The sequence below is a fragment of the Sorex fumeus genome, unplaced genomic scaffold (genome assembly GCF_029834395.1).
Source record: "Sorex fumeus unplaced genomic scaffold, SorFum_2.1 ptg000094l, whole genome shotgun sequence".
Classification (NCBI taxonomy): Eukaryota; Metazoa; Chordata; class Mammalia; order Eulipotyphla; family Soricidae; genus Sorex; species Sorex fumeus.
Genome location: NW_026606151.1, coordinates 2,252,062 through 2,273,101, shown reverse-complemented (window position 1 = coordinate 2,273,101; position 21,040 = coordinate 2,252,062). Strand labels below are relative to the sequence as shown.

Here is a 21,040-nt window from a genome sequence, read left to right as displayed (position 1 = left end):
CATTTTAAGATGCATCACTTTTTCTTTTTTTTTTTTTTTTTGCGGGGAGAGGTCATGTCTAGCAGTGCTCAGGAGCAATTTCCAGCTCTGTACTTGGGAGTCATTCCTGGCTGTGTTTGGGGACCAAGTGATGCCGGGGGTCAAACTTGGGTCTCCCCCATCCGAAGTATGCACTCAGCCTGTTGAACTGTCTCTCTGACCCTTAAGCGGCATCACTTTTAGGTCATGTGACGACAGGTCATTTGTTATAGAACTTGTTCATCCAGGAATCCATTTAACAGGCGTTTGTTGCAGGCATTCGCCTACGAGTCAGACACTGGGGGGAGCTGTCGGGGACAGGTCCTGCCCTTCCTGAACCGAGTACCCAGCGAGAGAGGAGGAAAGGCCGGCCAAGGTGCAGCCAGAGGAACCAAGGAGAACTGCCTGGAGGGAGGGGCAGAGGCAGGGGAGCCCCCTGGACCTCATCAGCCCCACCCGGGAACGGAAGCTTGGCTTTCCCTGAGTGACTGGAACATGAGAGGGCTCAGGAGATCTGCATGGAGGGAGACGGGGGATGGGGGGAACACTGTTCATAGCCACGTGGGGGTGAAGTGAGGGCACGGGACATGGCAACCACGGGCATGAACTTCCAGTGACCACTGGGGACTGATTAGCTCGGGGACAGGATGGAGGGAGGGGCCCAAGGGGAGTTCACAGGTAGCAGACACAAAGGTCTCAGCATCCGTGAGGGAGGGTGAGAAGAATAGCGAAGGAGAGAGTCTGCCATCCAATGGCGACTTTACCTGAATGGGGGAAGGAGGGAAGCCCGCCACTGAGACCCCGGACCTGTCTCAGGAAACAGCTCTGTGGGTCAGCAACGGGCACAGCAGCATTTCCTGAGACTTTGGGCAAGTCATTGCCCTCTCTGAGGTCCCATTTCTCCACATCACAAATCACAAATCACAAATCATCCTGTTATTCGTCGATTGCCTCGAGCAGGCCCCAGTAACGTCTCTTTCATCCTAGCCCTGAGATTATATTCAAGGCTCTTTAGGAGAATGAGACCCATCATTGTTACTGGTATTTGGCATATTGGGTACGCCACGGGGAGTTTGCCAGACTCTGCTGTGTGGGCAGGCTACATTCGGTAGCCTGCCAGTTTGTCCTAAGTAGGAATGAGATAATAAGATCGACCTCTCAGGATTGGCACGAGAACTCAAGTACCTGGGAAACCGCAGGGCATAGACTAAAGGCCCCAAAAGTATTTTTTAATTGTTTATTTTGGGGGGTCTGGGGTCACACCCAGCAATGCTCAGGGGTTACTGCTGGCTCTATGTTCAGGAATTATTCCTAGCGGTGCTTGGGGGATCATATGAGGTGGTGGGGATCGAACCCAGGTCAGCTGCGTGCAAGGAAAGTGCCCTACCCTCTGGGCTATTATGCCGGCTCCCACCCAAAGGTATTTTTACGTTTTGTTTTGGGTCACCTCCAGCTGAACACAGTACTCCTGGCTCACTCAGGGCTGGCATGCTCAAAGGATCATATGTCGTGCCAGGGATTGAATCAGAGTTAGCTGTGTACAAAGTAAGCACCTCAATCCCTACATTATCTCTGGGCGTTTGATAATGACTTCTGGAGAGGGGTTCAGAATGATAGAGCAGCGGGTAGGACATTTGCCTTGCAAATGGCCAATTTGGGTTCGATCCCTGGCATCCCCTGAGCACCACCAGCAGTGATTGCTAAGTGCAGAACCAGGAGAAACCCTTAAGCACTGCCAAAAAGTAAAAAAAAAAAAAAAAAAAAAAAAAAACCTACAAAAAACACAAGAACTTCAGGAGTGATACTACTAACTGGAATGGTTTATAAGGCCAACGACGTCATCCTCACAACAATCCCACAAACAACCCCCTAGGCACGATCACTATCTCTGAGCTACCAAGCACAGCCGAATGGAAGCGCAGAGATGGCGAAGCTGGACAAGAGTCAGTCGGTCAGTCAGTGGCGGAGTGTATTTCCCTTAACCACTGCAGCACCCCTTCCTCCTGGGACCCGCGCAGCTACAGAGTGAGGAAGCGGGACAGTGGCGGCCGCAGCCGGGAGCAGACGTGGCCAGATCTAATCCCAAGAGCAGTTTTTATTTGGAAATAGGCCTCCTCGCCCTGGTGGCAATCGGGAGGCAGGGCCCTGCGCCAGCTGATTTCCTCTGTCCCGGGACTTCAGCCGGGGTCCTCGGGGATAAGGCATGGGGTACCGTCGCAAGGAGCCCAGCGAACCTCCGTGCTGGAGTCTGACGCTGCACTGAGTCCCACCAGGTTCCATTCTGGGCTGCCTCCTGGCTTGCGGGGGGCCCTCAGGTCCCCTTTGGCAGGGGCCATTGTTGCCCACAGCCCCGCTGTGACCGGGCCTTGGCACGCAGAAGGGCCGAGCTGCTCACACGGGCTCGTGCTCTGGCGGCGGTGGTGACGGATCTTGCTGATCTTCCTGAGCTGCAGGTGCGGGCAGGGCCGCCTCGCTGGCACCATTGAGGGGCTTGGGCTGCTCGCTGCCGCTCCGGGAGGAGGTTCTGTCGCCCTGTGAGCTCCAGCGGGTCAGGCGCTTCAGGGAGGAGTCCCGGCGGGCCAGGAGCGGCGCCTGGAAGCCTGTGAAGGAGCTGCTGGTGGCGGGCCGTTTGTCTGAAAGGCAAAGGCGACTGTGGTCAGGACAACGGTCTGTGCCGAGGGCAGAGGATGAAGGGTTCCGGCCCTGCCGCTCCAGGCTGGCTCCGAGATGTGGAGATAACCCCCACCCCGCCACCCTCCACCCTCCTCAATCCAGAGTCCCACCCGGCTCACCTCCAGGCTCAATCGGGTGCATGAGCCGGTTCATCTGGACGTTCCAGTGTTTCACGTTGGTGCTGGCTTGGTGCAACTTCCGCTGGGCAGCCTGTAGGGGCAGGGCCAGTGTATTGTGTAGGGGGCGGGTGGGCCAGAACTCCCCATGTCAAGATCCCTTAGAACCTGGCAAGGCCTTGGAACCTCCAGAAAAACACCGTGTGTATGTTCCAATGAGTTATATGCACGGAAGTGGCCTGCACTCTCAGGGGATTTGGGGGCCTTGAAGGGTAAGAATTAATCATAATTACAGCTCCTGTGTATCAGGCGGCTAAGAGGTGTGAGTACATTTATGATCTTAGCTTGCTGAGCAAAACAAACACATTCCAAAGAAGTGAAGTGATTCGCCCTGGGACCCACATGGAGCTCGGAGCTGCTGCCCCCTGGACCCTGTCCAGGACCTCACCACGGCCTCTCTCCAAGGTTCCACCACGGTGAGAGGTGTGGGAACCACAGAGTAACTCGCCCTTTGGGAGATGTGTGCTGAAAGTAGATAAAGGACCAAACGTGATGGCCTCTCAGTATCTGTATTGCTAAACCATAATGCCCAAAAGTAGAGAATATGGGGGAAATTGTCTGCCATAAAGGCAGGGGGAGGGTTGGGAAGGGGAGGGTTATACTGGGGACATTGGTGATGGGGAATGTGCACTGGTGGAGGGATGGGTGTTTGATCATTGTATGACTGAAACTCAATCATGAAAGCTTTGTAACTGTATCTCATGGTGATTCAATTAAAAAAAAAGAAGAAAAAAGAAACTTGCTCTTTCTATGTTACATATTTCTGTTTGAATTTTCTGTAAGAACCAGGTAAGTCAACTAAACAATCAGTATTTAGATGGTGAGGAAATTTCTACCCAGATTAATATTAATGAGAAAAATAGCTAAGGGGAGGGTCTAGGAGGGGTTGCAAAGAGGATAAGGTGCTGGCCTTGCATCCCACAGACACTCTTTCATTAAAAACTTAAAAAATGGGCCAGAACAAAAAAAAAGTGCCAGAGTAATAGTACAGAGGTAGGGTGCATACCTTGCATGTGGCCAACCCACATTCAATCCCCGACATCCCAGATGGTCCCTTGAGCCTCGCCAGGACTGATCACTGAATGCAGAGCCAGGAATAAGCCTTGAGCACTGCCAGGTGTGGTTCCTCCCCCACGCCCCCAATTGCTTTAAAAAAGGGCAGGACAAGAACAGATGACTGGATAAGGAAACTGGTACATCTATACAATGGAATACTATGCAGCTGTTAGAAAGAATGAAGTCATGAAATTTGCTCATAAATGGATTGATATGAAGAATATATTGAGTGAAATGAGTCAGAAGGAGAGGGACAAGTATAGAATGAGTGAATTCATTTGTGGGACATAAAAATTATATCTATAGTATGAGATAAATATCCAAAGTGAGGGTAAACAGAGGCCAGGAGGACTGGTCAATGGTTGGAAGCTTGCCACAAGAGTGTGTGGGGGATGAAGGGCACAGGAAAGGGGGCATACCTGATAACGTTCCATCATCTGTATTGTAAACCATAAGGCCCAAAAGGAAAGAGAGAGAGAGAGAGAGAGAGAGAGAGAGAGAGAGAGAGAGAGAGAGAGAAACAAACAGACAGACAGAGACAGAAGATGAAAAGTGCCTGCAATAGTGGTAGGTGGTGGGATGGGTGGGGGGGGCGTGAGGAAAACTGGAACCATTGGTGCTGGGAAATGTACACTGGTGAAGGGATGGGTGTTGGAACGTAATATGACTAAATTCCAATCATGAACAACTTTGTAAATGTGTATATTACTGTGATTCAACTAAAAAATTAATAAATGGTAAAATAATTTTTAAAGTTTTTTAAAAGCATATAAAATTTAAAAAAAACCCTTAAATAAATAAATAAATGAAAAGGGGCTGGAGTGACAGTACAATGAGTAGGGCACTTGCCTTGCACACAGCCAACCCAGGTTCAATCCCCAGTACTCCATTATAATCTCTTGAGCCCTGCCAGGAGTGATCTTTTAGCTCAGAGTTAATAAGCTCTGAGCTCCATAAACCCTGAGCACCTCTGGTTATGGCCCCAAAGCAAAAACAAAACCAAAACCAAAAACCAACCTTAAAAAAGAGCTTTTCTGGGGCTGGAGCGATAGCACAGCGGGTAGGGTGTTTGCCTTGCACGCGGCCGACCTGGGATCGATTCCCAGCATCCCATATGCTTCCCTGAGCACCGCCAGGAGTAACTCCTGAGTGCAGAGCCAGGAGTGACCCCTGTGCATTGCTGGGTGTGACCAAAAAAGAAAAAAAAAAGAGCTTTTCTGCTGTGGAGAGCTGCTGTCCAAGGGAAACAGTTGAAAGAGTGGGGTCGCAGGGGAGGGGCTTAGAAGATGGAGAGGAAATTTTCGCCCAGATTAATATTAATGAGATTAATAGCTAAGAGGAGAGGCTTGGGAGATTGTTCCCGGGTAAAGGATGCCTTGCACTCCACAGTCTCTGTTCCATCCCCAGCACCATGTATTGTCCTTGGAGCACCACAGGGGACTGTGATGAGCACAGTCAAGACTACTGCGTGTGACCTCCCCATGCCCGAATCCAGCCAACCAACAAAGGAAAGCACCGAGGGGCAGGGGAGGCAGCCCCCAAGGTGCGCTCCTGCAAGGTTCTGCTTTGATCCCTGACCTTATATGGTCTGTGGGGTGCCACTGGAAGCGACCCTGAGCACAGAGCCAGGAGTAAGTCCTGAGCACTGCTGGATTTGACACCCCCCCCCCCCCCCAACAAACACACGTGCAAAAAAGGAAACAAAAACAGCCACTAATGTTTCTTCTGTGTTCCTTACTCACTAAACGCCATGCCGGGCTGGAGCGAGAGCACAGCGGGTAGGGCTTTTGCCTTGCACGCGGCAGACCTGGGTTCAATTCCCAGCATTCCATATGGTCCCAGAGCAAGGCCAGGAGTAATTCCTGAATGCATGAGCATCCTGTGCATCGCTGGGTGTGACCCCCCCGCCAAAAAAAAAAATAAAGGCCAAAAATAAAAAAAAAATAAACATTATGCATTTTCTCATTGAATCTTCACAACAATGCTCTGAGAGTCCCTTTTCAAGACAGGTGGAGGGTGGGGCTGGGGTGGGTTTGAAACTCAAGGGGACGAAGACCCATGCGGGGGTGGCCCAGCCCGATAGACAGGGACAGAGCCAGGGTTCAAGCCGGTGCCCGCGCCCGCGGGGCTCACCTCCACGTCCTCGTCGGCCCGCTGCCGGTTCTGCCGCACCTCCTCCAGCTGCCGCTGCGCCTGCTGCAGCGAGCGGCTCTGCTGCGCCATCTCCTCCTGCAGCTCCTGCTTCTCCTGCTGCGCGCGCTCGATGTAGCGCTCCTGCTCTTCCTTCAGCAGCAGCAGCTGCTTCAACTTCTCCTCCTCCTCCTCCAGCAGCCTGTGGGCGGCGGGCGCAGGTGAGCGGCCGCAGGACGCGCTGGGGGCGTGCGGGAGGAGAATCCCTGGGGGTCCTTTACCTGGTCTGGGCCAGGCGCACCGCCTCCTCGTCGCGCCGCGCCTTCACCTCCAGCTGCAGTGCCTCCTGCAGCCGCTGCTGCATTTGCTCCAGCTCCTGGATGCGCTGCCGCTGCCGGGCGGCTTCCTCCTTCTTCAGCTCCATCTCGGCCTGCATGGAGGCCCGGGCCTGCGCGGACACAGACACAGGATCAGGGGAAAGGAGGGCTCCTGGTCTGATCCCTTTCTGAGAGCCTGTCCAGGTCAGACGTGGCCAGTGGACAGAGGCTACGACTACATGGGGGGTGAGGCTCAAGCCTCAGACTTAATCATTATTATTTTGTTGTTGTTGTTGTTATTGTTTGGGCTGGAGCGATAGCACAGCGGGTAGGGCGTTTGCCTTGCACGTGGTCAACCTGGGTTGGATTCCTCTGCCCTTCTCGGAGAGCCCGGCAAGCTACCAAGAGTATCTGCCTCCATGGCAAAGCCTGGCAAGCTCCCCGTGGGGTATTTGATATGCCAAAAACAGTAACAAGTCTCACAATTTGTTGTGAGACATTACTGGTGCCCGCTTGAGCAAATCTATGAACAATGGGAGGATAGTGCTACATTGTTGTTATTATTTGGTGGTGGGTAAGGGTATGCAACACCCAGCGATGCTCAGGGGTTACTCCTGGCTCTGCACGCAGGGATCACTCCTGCACTTAGGGATCACTCTTAGTGATGCTTGGGGGACTATATGGAATGCCGGATAAGAAGCGGGGGCCCACCGCGTGCAAGGCCTTCCCATCTGTACTATCTCTCCAGTCCCTAATCTGTGTTTTTAAATGATAACTAAGGTATTGCGTTGATAACTGAAACTGTCTGCTATTTGGAACCTCGCCATCGCACCGAGTAAACGGCAATTTTTATTAACGGTAATAAAAATTCCTATAGCTGAGGGGCAGAGGGGCTGAGTCAGGGCTGGGGCTGAATCCACGAATCTCGGGCTCCAGATCCACTTTCGAAATCGCTGCGTCTTGACCTGCCTGGTTGGCCCCAAAATTTGCCCATCTTCCTTCCATTCCTGCATTTCCCAAATTGTTTTCATTGTCAACTTGGATCAAATCTGCTGCCACCTGGGTCCAAACTCACCAGAGGCTCCTCCTAGTCCGAGCCCCGCCCCCAGACGAGGTGTGGGCATTGGACCCCAAAAAGTACCCCGAGCTCTCAGCTTCGGCCCCACCCACGCTCTCTGGTCCTGCTCCCTAGCCAAAGTCCTGCGCCCGCCACCTCCTCCTCATCCCCCAGGTGCCGCCCAGACACGGGTGCATTTGCCATACACACTTTTCCAAGCTCCCTACAAGTTCTTAATTCCAAGGCCCCCCTTCAACCCGTCTCCTCCCTAGGCCACGCCCCAGACACGCCCCTAAGCACTCACGCTCCGCCCCGGAAACGCCCACAAGCCGCACAGACGCGCTCTAGAAGCCCAAACCCCGCCCCCTGACACGCCCATTCCGCCAAGGCCCCGCCCCCGAACCGCCCTCACCTGCTCGGCCTCCCTCAGCTGTCCTTCCAGCGCCTGCTGCAGCTCGCGGTGCTGGCTGCGGCGCCGCTCCTCCTCCTCCTGCAGCAGGCGCTCGGCCTGCCGCTGCGCCTCCTGCAGCAGCTCCAGCTCCTGCAGCTTCCGCTCCTTCTCCTCCTGCAGCTGCTGCAGCCGCACCAGCTCCTCCTCCTTGGCGGCGCGGCGCCGCTCCCGCTGCTCGCGCTGCTCGCGCCGCTTCTGCTTCAGGTCCTTGTGGAGCGACGACTTGCCCTCGGCCTGCAGCCGGATCGCCGTCTGGATGGCTGCGGAGGCCACACGGGAGAGGGTCAGCAGGAGTCCAGGGGCTCCGAGTGGGGTGGGGGTGGGGGCTCCATCGTGGGAGGATGGAGTTCCTCGTGGCTCAGATCCCGTCTCCAGCCTCCGACTGGCCACAGTGTCATTGCAACGGAGAGGTCGCAGAAGCCCAGGGGCCAGCCCGCCAGCACTCACCAGCCGTCCACTCCTGGCGCTGGCGCGTGTCCGAGGCGCTCATCTCGTAGGTGCGAGACGCCGTCTTCACGCAGAACACGCAGCGCTTTCCCTCCCGTTCTGGCAGCAGCTAGGAGATAGCAGGTGGCGGCCGATGAGCGTGGAACACTCGGGGTGCCCTTGGCTCACACCCCTCCCCCTCCTAACTCTCTGTCTTCCCTGGGCACCCTGTTACCCCCTGCAATGTTTATAGGCTTTGCTGGCTAGAGGTGGGGTGAAGGCATTTTCCTTTTGGTACTCAGTGCTCCCCAGAACCTAGCCCCATCACCACCACTCTGAGTATGCAGATCCTGCTAGCATTATGTCCTGGTTTAAGTTATTGGTTATAATCTGCTATAATATTATTTAGTTCAGGAAAAAGTCCAGGGGCCAGAGCGATTCCGTGGGTAGGGCCCATGCCTTGCACACGGCTGACCCCGGTTCAATCCCCGGCATCACCAGGAGTGATTCTTGAGTGCAAAGCCAGGAGTAACCCCTGAGCATTGCTGGGTGTGACCCAAAAACAAACAAAAAAAGAAAGAAAGAAGGAAAGAAGGAAGAGAGAGAGAGAGAGAGAGAAAGAAAGAAAGAAAGGAGAAAGAAAACGTTGCACATATACTGTTGGGACAAGGAAGGAAAAGTTTGTAAGATTCAAACCCTAGAAATGTAACCCTTATCTGTGCTGGCCATGTAAATCCCTAACAGCCCCTGGGATTCACAACCATCAGTTCCCATAAGGGTTGGCAAAGACCATGCCCTCACTCTGAGCTATGTAAAGAAACAATTAGCCCCTGTGAGCGGTGTGGCTGTCACTGGAGGTAAGACTAACTGATGTATGTCTGGAAACCATATCTTGTTTTAAATATAAGTAAGAACTGTCCTTACTCTTGCTGATCTTTTTTTTTTTCTTTTTGGGTCATACCCTGTCATGCTCAGGGGTTACTACTGGCTCTGCATTCAGGAATCACTCCTGGCGGTGCTTGGGGGACCATCTGGGATGCTGGGAATCAAACCGAGGTCAGTCAGTGCAAGGCAAATGCCCTACCCGCTGTACTATTGCTCCAGCCCTATCTTGCTAATCTTCGTTAACACTTTGGGATATAATTTTAGGGTACAAATACAACCTCAGTCTTTGAATCAATTGCCGAATGCGTTAAGAGTCCTGCAATCCCTTGGACCATCACGATGAAATAAACTTCCACCCTACCCCACTTTTGTGTCTTGTCTATCTCATTGTGTTAAGACAAACTCGGGAGAACACTAGGACTCCAGTGAGGAGCCTCACCAGGCAGATGTTCATTCTCACACAGTCCCACCTACTGAGAAATTCTCAGCTCAGTCCACCGGCACCTTTTTTTTCTATTTCACTCTTAGCGGGGGTGGGAGATGGAACCCAGGTCCTCATCCAGCCGGGAACTATCCCAGGAGTCCCATCCTGGGACCCCCCTCAGAGACATTCCTGCTGTGTCTACACAGTATCACTCCTTGTTCTAGGCACTTGGAAGACTGAGAGATGCCTTAAGATCAAATCCTGGGCCTCCCTAAGTTTCCTTTTTTGCCACATCCTACCGTATTGTTGCGGGATCCGGGATAGGGACCTTCCCTCCTGGACTCTCTCCAGTCCCCCAGGTTTACTCTAATGGAAAAATCATAGCTACCACAATCGAGCCTCTTCTGTCCTGAAGTACATACTATTTTCTGCATCATCTTACTCATTTCCCATACAGCCCTCCCAGGCAGGCATTATTAGATCCACTTTAGGGAGAAACGGAAACTCTCAGAGTCCAAGGTTTACCCACGTCCCACTGACTGCGGTGGGGGTGGGGCGTGCTGTATCGGCCTGTGAATGCCACAGTGACAACTCACGCCTGAAGTGACAAAACGCACATACCCATGGAGGATTTGGAGTGCTTTCTTTTTTCCTTTTGGTTTTTGGGCAACACCTGGCAAATGCTCAGGGATTACTCCTGGCTCTGCACTAAGGAATCACTTCTAGTGGCTCGGGGGACTCAACGGGATGCTGGGGATTGAACCTGGGAGGGCTGTGTGCAAGACAAGCATCCGACCCACTGTATTATCTCCCAGAGCCAAGGAGAATAGTTTTTCAAATGTTCACTAACAAGTGTTGGCAAGAATGTGCGGAAACAGGGCCCTGCACACACCGCCCCTCTCACACTGAGAATCTCAGTCCTTGTCAAAAACGGGTGGACTCTGGCCAGGAGTGTGGCTTAGAAAGGCACGAGCCTTACATGTATGAGGACCTGACATGTATGAGGAACCATCTCTGACACCACACACACACACACACACACACACACACACACAAAGCAAGCAAATAAAACATCTACCTGACCATCCCTCAGGAAATCAAGCACAGAACTACCTTACGATGGGGACTGGAGAGATAGTGCAGTGGTTAGGGCATTTCCCTTGTACACAGTCGACTTGAGTTCAATCCCTGGAATCCCATATGGTTCCCCAGAACACTTCCAGGAATGATTCCTGAGCACAGAGCCAGGAGTAACCCCTCAGCAATGCCAAGTGTGGCCCAAAGAACAAAACCCAGCAACAACAACAACAAAAACTTCCAAAAAACAACCTACCCTCCCCAATAAATAATTACCATATGATATAGGAATTGTACTCCTAGATATTTATATGTCCAGGAGAAACAAAGGCACATATTCACCCAGAAATTTGAGCATCAATAACAGCATTATTTATAGTAGCAAAAAGAGAAAGAAAGAAAACTGTTTTTTAAGAAATGAATAAAGAGGGGCTGGAGCAATAGCACAGCAGGTAGGGCGTTTGTCTTGCACGTGGTTGACCTGGGTTTGATTCCCAACATCCCATCATCATCCCATATGGTCTCCTGAGCACCACCAGGAATGATTCCTGAGTGCAGAGCCAGGAGTAACCCCTGAGCATCACCGGGTATGACCAAAAAAGCCAAAAAAAAAAAAAAAAACCAGGAATGAATAAACAAAATATGGTTTCTATGGAGACAGTGGAATGCTACATGGCCGTGAGAAGGAATGAAGGAGCCAGAGAGAGTGCAGCAAGTGAGTCCTTGCCTTGCATGCAGTGGACCTAAATTCAATCTCCAATACCACATGTATTCCCCAGAGCACTTCCAGGAGTGATCCTTGAGCACAGAGCGAGGCGTAAGCCCTTAGCACAGGCAGGTGTGGCTCCCAAACAAACAAAAATACAATAATGGAAGGAATGAATTTCTGGGTTGGTACGATCACTCAACAGGCTGGAGCAAAATTTGTTTGCTTGTTTTTGGGTCACATCCAGTAGTACTCAGGAGTTACTCCTGGCTCTGCACTCAAGGAACACTCTGGCAGGCTCAGGGGGCTGTATAGGATGTGGGGGATCGAACCCGGGTTGGCCATAAGGAAGCATCCTATCTATCTCTTTGGAGGAACAATAATTCTTTACATGTAGGAGGCCTATGTTCAAACCCCAGCACCATATATAATTCCTCCATGCACCATGGGATTTGGCCCCCTCCCCCCCAAAAAAAAAAACTAAACAAAAAATACCCCAAAGCAATATGTATGTGATGTACAAATAATGATGCATGCATCAAATAAAACGGTGCATGAAACTTGTGTTCTAACTTTACTATTCAGTGACACTAAGGGCGAAACATGTTGTGCAACCATGACCATAATCTGTTTTCAAAACTTTTTCATCATCCCAAGCAGAAACTCTGCACCTGTTAAGCAATAACTCCTCCTCCCCCAGGCCTCCCTGCCCCGAGCAACTTCACCTTTCTGTCTCTGCAGATTTGCTGCTTCTTGACACCTCACAGAAGCAGCATCATAGCTCTACCCTGTTCTTCCCAATATAATATCCTTGTTTTGTTTTGCTTTAGGACCACGCCTGGCAGTGCTCAGGGAAGACTCCTGGCTCTGTGCTCAGAAGTGCTGCCAGTGGTGCTTGGGGGACCGTGTGGTGCTGGGGATTGAACCCAGGTATCCCGTAGAGAAAGCCTGTATTCAGCCCCTCACATAAAGTGCGCTTAGTGTCAAGTGCTCAACATTCACTCATCCTGTAGGGGGATCAATACTTCATTTCCCTCCCTTCCTTCCTTCCTTCCTTCCTTCCTTCCTTCCTTCCTTCCTTCCTTCCTTCTGCTTCCTCTTTCTTTCTTTCTTTCTCTCTTTCTTTCTTTCTTTCTTTCTTTCTTTCTTTCTTTCTTTCTTTCTTTCTTTCTTTCGTCTGCTCTCAAGGATCACTGCTGGCAGACCTGGGTGACCATACAGGATGCCGGGGATTGAAACTGGGTTGGCCACATGCAAACCAATTGCCTTACCCACTGCATTATTATTTCTCTAGCCCGTGAATATCTTTTTTGCTATAATTTTTAAAACTGTTGTCAGCTTCTAAAATGGACAGAACCAAGGAAAAGACTCAAAGATGGAGGCTGTGGAGAAGAAGTGAGGAGAGAAAATTGCCAAAGAGGACAGAATTTAAGTGAAAGAGAAAGACATTTAAAGACTCTTCCCTGCTACCATACACGCGTTTTGCTATATAGTATGAGATATAAGACATTTTCCCTCTGGAATCTTTAGCAAAGTCCACATAATTCACCAATCATTTTTCATATTTGATTAAGAGTTTTGTGTTTTTTTTTCCTGCTTGTTTTTTTTTGTGGCCCATACTGGCAGTGTCTGGAGTTACTCTGGATGGTCCTCGGGGATTGAACCCAGGGCCGTGCTCCCCAGACCTTGGCTCAGCCCTCTAAGCCGCCTCCCAGGCCCCTTCTGTTGAAGTTTGCCAAACTTGCTGACACAAATGAGAACAGCCCTGTGTCCCCAGAGCTATTCAAATCACACACACTAAGCAGAAATTTCTTTTTTTTTCTTTTTTTTTGCTTTTTGGGTCACACCCGGTGATGCACAGGGGTTACTCCTGGCTCATGCACTCAGGAATTATTCAGGGGTTACTCCTGGCTCATGCACTCAGGATTACTCCTGGTGGGGCTCGGGGGACCATATGGGATGCTGGGAATCGAACCCAGGTCGGCCGCGTGCAAGGCAAACACCCTACTCACTGTGCTATTGCTCTAGCCCCTAAGCAGAAATTTCTGAGTGGCTCACCCGCCTTGGCCTTCTTCCTGACCCCTGTGTGCCCCGTGACATCCTCCGCGACCCTCACCTCCACACAGCAGTGCGCGTCCAGCGGGATGGTCCCCCTTTTCTCCTTGCATTCTTCACTCCCAAAGTAGCAGAGTGAGCTGGGCTGCAGCTGGAACCAGCGCTCTGTCCAGTTCCTCCTCAGGTGCCCTCGTTTCCACAGGTAGCCCTGGCGGCCAGAGCAAAGTCAGAGGCAGGATAGCAGCGCTCCCCACCCCACCCCCACATACCCACAGATATATACACAGACACACGCACTCACACACTTATATGCACACACAGGCTCACATGCACACACAGACACACACTCACATGTGCACATATACTCACATGCACACACACTCCCATACAAACAGACACACACACTCACACTTATGCATACACTCATGTGCACACATTCACACACATTCACACACTCACATGCACACACAGACTCACATGCACACAGACACACACTCACACACTCACATGTACACAGACACACACACTCGCATGCACACACAGACACACATATACTCACACACTCACATGCACACACAGACACACTCACATACTCACATACACACAAACGCATATACTCATACTCACATGCACACACAGACACTCAGACTCATATGCACACACACTCACAAGCACATACAAACACACACTTGCACACACCAGACACACACATTCACATGCACACAGACACACACATACTCACACACTCACATGCACACACACACACACAGATACACACATACTCACATGCACGCACACACAACCACAACTTCTCTGGCCTCCCCACGGGCCTGACCTGCTTCAGCACATCCTGGATGAGCTCCTGGTAGACCTCGTGGATGGCCATGCTGAGGGTGTCGCGCCCCACGCCTCGGAGACAGCGGCCAGAGTTGAAGAGCTCCAGGAGCTGCCACACGCTCACGCCCCCGGCGGTCTGGGCGGCCTGCGCCTCCTGGGCCAGCAGCTCCTCCAGCTCGCCCGGGCCCACCTCCAGGCTCATGCTGGCCTGGACCTTCTTCAGCAGGTACTCCACCTGGGGGGCGGGGGCAGCCGTGACAGGTGCGACCAGCGCAGGGAACAGCAGCCTGGGGTTGGGGCTCAGGAGGGGGTTTCGCAGCACACCAGCTGCTGGCCCTGACCGGGGCTGAGCTTTGGGGTTGGGGTTCCAACCTGCGCCCCACACACCCTCTACCCTGGGAGGGAGCGGGAGGAAGGCACCATGAAGAGAGGGAGGGGTCATCCAACAACTGAGCTGCGGTGCTGGGGTCCTTGGGAGGGAAGGGGGTACAACTGCTGTGGGTCACAGCAACAATGCCAGTAATGGTTTCTCCTGCACATCATCTCATGCTGTGACCTGAGCAATAGTACAGTGGTTAGGGCACTTGCCTTGTATGTAACCAACCCAGATTCCATCCCGGGCATCCCATAGAGTTCCCCAAGCACCGTCAGGAGTAATTCCTGAGTGCAGAGCCAGAAGTAAACCCTGAGCATCACTAGGTGTAACTCCCAAACCCAAATAATAATAATAATAATAATAATTTTAAAATTAAAATAAATAGAATGTTTGAGACTGAAACAGAAAGGGTCATAAAAATAATAACAAAATAGAAGGAGGTGGAAGTTGGGAGCTGAGAGCTGGGGCCAGACAGAGAGAACAAGTCCCAGAAAACACGAGACAGGGTGCAAGACCCCAGCGAGGGTGCAAGACCCCCAGCGAGGGTGCAAGACCCCCAGCAAGGGTGCAGGGCCCCAGCGAGGTGTGAGCTCTCCCCCAGTCCCTCCCTTTGCAGGGGAACGGTGACTTGTAAGTCACAGCCCCGGGGAGCAGCCGGCACTGCACTCAGAGCCCCTGAATCCCACTGGGTCCTTACCCTCAGCCTCCCCGCACCCCCTCTCCTTCCTGGAGGGGCGAGTGCAGGGATGGGGGGTGTGGGGGAAGCAGGGCAGGGACCGGAAGCCTGTTACCGAGGAACAGGAAACGGTGACTGGGGTGCATCCTGCTGCCGTTAGATCATACTCAGCCGCCCACAGCGGCCCTTCTGGTGTCTGAGGCCACCACGGGTCCTGCCTGGCAGGGGCGCCCAGAGGCACCCAGCACAGAGTCCTCACAGGATCCGGGTCCCTGTGCTGTACCAACCAGGAGCTTGCTGGGGAGCCCTCTAGGGATCCCTTTCCTTTTAAGGGCGGCCGGGATGCTGCAGGGATGGGGTGGGGCGTGCCTGTTCAAAGCGCACGTGGTGCTCAGTACCCCCCCATCAGAAGCTGGGGAGTCACCAGAGGAGTTCTAGAGCAGGAGGGGCAAGCAGAGAGGGATGCAGGTGATGCTGGAAGCAGGACTGAGTTGGGAGGTGGCTCAGACAGGGAGCACTGGCCGGTCCTATGGAGGCCCTGGGTTTGAATCCCAGCACCGCCAGGGGAGAAAGACCCGGAGAGGCCTTCCCGGCTTCTCCTGTCCCCTGTGTAGGTCTCTAGCAGGGTCTTGTCCTGGTTCTTCCCTCCGGAGAGGACAGGAAGGGAAACAAAGGCTGCACCGCCAGCTGCCATGAGGCCAGGAAGAAGGCCCAGCAAGGCTCCCAAGTCGCTTCCCCTCTGCTCAAAGTGTCACCTGAGCTCTTTATTTTTTTTGGGGGGGGGGGAGGGCCACACTCGGCGGTGCTCAGGGCTGACCCCTGGCTCTGTGCTCAGAAGTGACTGACTCAGGAAACCCTATGAAGTGCTGGGGATCGAACCCGGGTCAGCTGCGTGCAAGACAAGCGCCCTCCCTGCTGTGATATTGCTCCGGCCTCTGCTGTTTGATCTCGAGTGTGCTTGTGGATCGGGCCTCTCCGGGGAAAGGGAACTCCTCTGGCCATTTTCCCAACAAGGTGGGCCAACAGCCCCGGGGGAAATAAAATCGGGGTCTCCTAGGACGAGGTGGGACACAGCTGTGCATGGAGGGACCAAAGGACAGCGGCACTTTGGCCTTCCTGGGGGTTTGGCACCAAGGGGCTGGGTGCTGAGCCTGGCCGGCCTCACCTCGTCGGGGACCATGATGAGTGGGTACTTGTCCTCGGACAGGAAGTTGAAGAGGCACCAGAGGCGGAAGGCATCCTGGTTGGAGAGGGTGCTGCTCCCGTTGCTGTCCACCCGGTAGTTCTTCTTGGCCGTCAGCGTCCAGCACAGCTCGTCGAAGTGCTCCTTAACGAACGCGCCCTCCTCCACCTGCCCCAGACCTGCCCGTCAGCCCAGCCTTTCAACTCCCCCGGGGCTGCCGGGCCCATCACCTGTGGACCGCACTGCCCCAGCACTGACCCCACTCACGAGAGTCGGTCACCAGAGAAACCCGGCCCTCCGCCCAGGGGAGGAAGAAAGGGGAAACCCCAGGCAGAGCGTGGAGGGCCCGGAGTTCATAGCGTTTGCCTTGCACGTGGCCGACCCAGATTTGATCCGCGGCATCCTAGATGGTCCCCAGAGCACTACTGGGAGTGATTCCCGAGCGCAGAGACAGGAGTCAGCCCTGAGCACTGCCCGGTGTGGCCCGAAGAACGAAAACACAGAAACAAAGGAAAAACGAAGACAGAGTGGGGCTGTCAGGGGGACAAGGTGAAGAGGGGGGCCCGGGGAGGAGGGGAGGGGAGGGGAGACAGGGAAAGGGGAGCCGATGGGAGTGGGGGGAGCAGGAGGGGGTAGGCAAGGCCCAGGGGAGGACAGAGAGTGGACAGAGGGGGGAAGGAAGACTGAAGAGGGGGAGCAGAGACAGAGGCAGGAGTGGGGACAGCAGGGAGTAGAGGAGTAGATGGGGAAGGGGGAGGGGAGGAGGGGGAGCCCCTCAGGGGAAAGAGGAGGAGGAGTGCGGCATGAGAGAGCCCATCCTGGGCACAAGTGCCCGCTGGGCTCTGCAGGTGAACCCAGACAGGGAGTGGGGGGAGGGTGAGGACAGAGAGGAGGCGCGCCGAGGGTGCGGTAGGGGTGAGTGGGGAAGGGGCCGGAGAGCAGGAACGGGGTGAGGGCACTGGGCAGGCAGGCTGGCAGCCGACGAGGGGCTCACCTTGTCCAGGATGTACTTGTTGAGGTATGGCATGTAGCCCTGGCTGGACACGGGGCCGTCGTCGTCATCCCGGAAGTGCTCCTCCAGGGCCACCGGGTCGTGTGGAATGTGCAGTACCGTGTACAGGTTGTGGGACAGCACCTGCGACAGGTTGGACAGTGCTCCCTGCTCTGTGTGCCGTGTCCTCTCAGTTGCCCCCGGACTAGAACACACACCGAGCGCTTTCTACAGTACCTGCCGTTCCCATAGCAACCGCTCATAGGCCCACGTCAGCTTCACCCCCTCATATATCCTCTGGGAGGCACTAAGGCTGCAGTATCTCCCCCCAAGGACCCAGAGTCAGCACGAGCTTGGGGGCCCAACCCAGCTCCGAGGCTCCCAGAGCCCCAGCACTTCCTGTGAGGTGGTGTGGGGTGGCAGGGCCACATGTGTCACTGGCTGCGTCAGAGACCAGAGTCCAGGCGGCAGTGTCCACTGTGGGGCACGAGGATGCAGCTCCAACCGCTGCCCTCAAGAGATGAAGGGGAGGGGGCTGGAGCGAGAGCAGAGCGGGGAGGGCATTTGCCTTGCACGAGGCCGACCCAGGTTCAATCCCCGGCATCCCATATGGTCCCCCAAGCACCGCCAGGAGTAATTCCTGAGTGCAGAGCCAGGAGTAAACCCTCAGCATGGCTGGGTGTGACCCAAAAAGGAAAAAAAAAGAGAAGAGAGAGAGAGAGAGAGAGAGAGAGAGAGAGAGAGGGGAGCGGGAGAGGGTGGAGATGAGATGGGCTGGCGGGGCCTGGGCCCAGCAGGGAAGGCTGCCAGCATGGAGGGAAACCAGGCCGGGATGCTGGAACCATCCAAGAAAACTAGGAAATCAAGGAAACAGAAAAGGCCTTGGCGACAAATTCTATTCCAGCACTTTCACAGGTGGCATGAAGCATGGAGGCACATATACTGCAGTTCCTGAGTGATGGGCTCGAGGCCGCATGTGTACTACAGTTCCTGAGTAATGGGCTCGCCCTGACCCGTGTCTGATCACCACAACCACCGTGATACAGACATGACGCCCGTGCTGTCAGCCGAACATCCTGACGTGTGGGGACCTTAAGACTGAAAGGCAGGGCTAGAGCAATAGTCCAAGAGGGAAGCATTTGCCTTGCACGCAGCTGACCCAGGTTTGATCCCCGGCATCCCATAAAGTCCCCCCGAGCACTGCCAAGAGTAATTCTTGAGTACAGAGCTAGGAATAACCCCCCAAGCATCTCCAGGTATGACCCCAAAAGCCAAAAAATAAAAGAAAAAAAGAAAAAAGAAAGGCAGGCTGAGGCTGGAGAGACGGTACAGTGGGTAGGAAGCTTGCCTGGCACGCAGCTGACCCAGGTTTGATCCCCGATGTCCCATAAGGTCCCCTGAGCACCACCAGGAATAATTCCTGAGTGCAGAGCCAGGAGTAACCCCTGAGCATCACCAGGAATAATTCCTGAGTGCAGAGCCAGGAGTAACCCCTGTTCCCTGCGCATTGCTGGGTGTGGCCCAAACTCTCCCTTCCCATCTGAGAAAAAGAAGAAGCAGCATGGCAGGGGCTGGAGAGATCGGGTAGTGGGGAAGGCACGTGCCTGGCATGCAGCCCAGCAGGGTTTGATTCCCAGCACCCCATACGGTCGGTGCCCCCGAGCCCTGCTGAGAGCAATCCCTGAGCACAGAGAGAGGAGTAAGCCCTGAACACAGACTGGTGTGGCCCAAAACCAACAAAAGAAAATGCAAAGGGCCAGGAGTGTGGCGTAGCAGTGGGCACTGACCACACTGTGTTAGGCCAAGCTCAGCTACTGGCATGACCCTGCACCCCACACTCTTCAGTGTGGCGCAAGTGGCTGCCAGCACCACTGGTCAGACAATGACCGGTCAGGCCCACACAGCTGGGTTGGATCTCATGGGGACTGGCTCCTCCCCCTCCCCCAGCACCTCTGGGAGCTCCCTCCCACACCCCGACTCCTCCCAAAGAATAAACGGCTCTGAGGACTGCCTCTGTGTTCAAATACTGACCCGAGCATGTCCCCCAACTGGATTGTGAACTCTGGACACCAGGTCCCCCAGCACCCCAAAGCTGTTAAGAACGCTCTTGTCGGGGCTGGGAAGACAGAGTGGGTTGGGCATTTGCCCTGCATGTAGCTGACCCCGGTTTGGTCCGAGGGAGACCATAGAGTCTCTCGAACACCGCTAGAAGTAATTCCTGAGTGCAGACCCAGGAGTAAGCCCTGAGCATCTCAGAGTATGCTCGAAACAAAATCAAAACAATAAAAAAGGAATTCTCTCTTAAACAAAGAACATGGGGACTGGTTTTCAGTAGCTTGCCACTCAGGGAGGAGATAGGACAGGGAAGGGTACACTAAACTGACATGCATGATAGCCTGTGGCTCACAGTATTTTTAAAATTAATTAATTAATTTTTGGCTTTTTGGGCAATGCTCAGGGGTTACTCCTGGCTCTGCACTCAGAAATTACTCCCGGCAGTGCTTGGGGGACCATACGGGACGCTGGGAATCGAACCCGGGTCAGCTGCATGCAAGGTAAACGCCCTACTCACTGTGCTATTGCTCCAGCTAGGACTCACAGTATTGTAAATCACTGAGCGTAAAAGTAAAGAGGGAAAGATGGTGCCTGCTACAGAGAGAGGCAGGGAGTGGGAGGAATCTGGGGACATGGGTGGAGAAAAGTGGACCCTGCTGAAGGGATTGGGATTGGAACATTGTACGCCTGAAACTCAGTTGTGAATAATTTTGTAATTCATGGTGACTCAATAAAAACTCCCCCCCCCAAACAATGTTGTTTTAAAACATTCAATATTAGCATGTGAAAAGTTTTCCAATCACTGACATTCATAGTTGGAAAGGTAATGATTAAATAGGAATATTCATTATGGAAAATAAAAAGTCAAGATTAAAGTGCTTTCCTGGGGCTGGAGTGATAGTACAGTGGGTAGGTTGTTTGCCTTGCACACAGCTGACCCGGGTTCAATCCCCGGAATCCCTTATGGTCTCCCAAACACTACCAGGAGTAATACCTGAATGCAGAGCCAGGAGTAACCCCAAGCATCACTGGATGTGACCCAAGAAGAAAAAAAAAAAAAAAGGACTTTCCTCACCAGCACTTAAGCCTGGAGTGAGCTTCTCTGGCTTTTGGGCTACATCTGAGGCTGCTCAGGGCCTACTCCTGGCTCTGTGCCCAGGGATTCAGGGATCACTTCTGGTGGGGTTCAGGGTCCAGATGGGGTGTCAGGCTTTTGAACCGAGCTTGGCTGCAAGCATGGCAAGTGCCTCCATACTATCCCTCTGGCACCTGTCTTCACTCCTTTATTCTCTTTATTTACTTATTTTTTTAAAATAAATTTATTTTCAGCCATACCCAGTGACACTCAAGGCTTACTCCTGGCTCTGTGCTCAGGAATCACTCCTGGCAGGGCTCGGGACCATACAGGATTCTGGGGACGATGAACCTGGGGTGGCTGTGTGCCAGGCAAACGACCTCCTCGCTGCACGAC

The 21,040-nt window shown here is 53.4% G+C and overlaps 1 protein-coding gene across 1 annotated transcript in view; it reads right to left on the bottom strand.

The window, feature by feature from the left end:
* Positions 1–2,244: 2,244 nt before the first annotated feature.
* The window catches only part of DEF6 (DEF6 guanine nucleotide exchange factor), a 30,540-nt gene continuing 11,744 nt past the window's right edge, over positions 2,245–21,040 (bottom strand). The window contains exons 2-11 of the mRNA XM_056132413.1: positions 17,518–17,658; positions 16,506–16,691; positions 14,287–14,523; positions 13,513–13,659; positions 8,326–8,434; positions 7,840–8,138; positions 6,335–6,501; positions 6,057–6,255; positions 2,811–2,901; positions 2,245–2,651 (exon numbers count right to left, since the gene is read on the bottom strand). Coding sequence (XP_055988388.1) covers positions 2,410–2,651; positions 2,811–2,901; positions 6,057–6,255; positions 6,335–6,501; positions 7,840–8,138; positions 8,326–8,434; positions 13,513–13,659; positions 14,287–14,523; positions 16,506–16,691; positions 17,518–17,658 — 1,818 coding nt within the window. The 3' untranslated portion in view covers positions 2,245–2,409. The remainder of the gene's footprint in view (positions 2,652–2,810; positions 2,902–6,056; positions 6,256–6,334; positions 6,502–7,839; positions 8,139–8,325; positions 8,435–13,512; positions 13,660–14,286; positions 14,524–16,505; positions 16,692–17,517; positions 17,659–21,040) is intronic.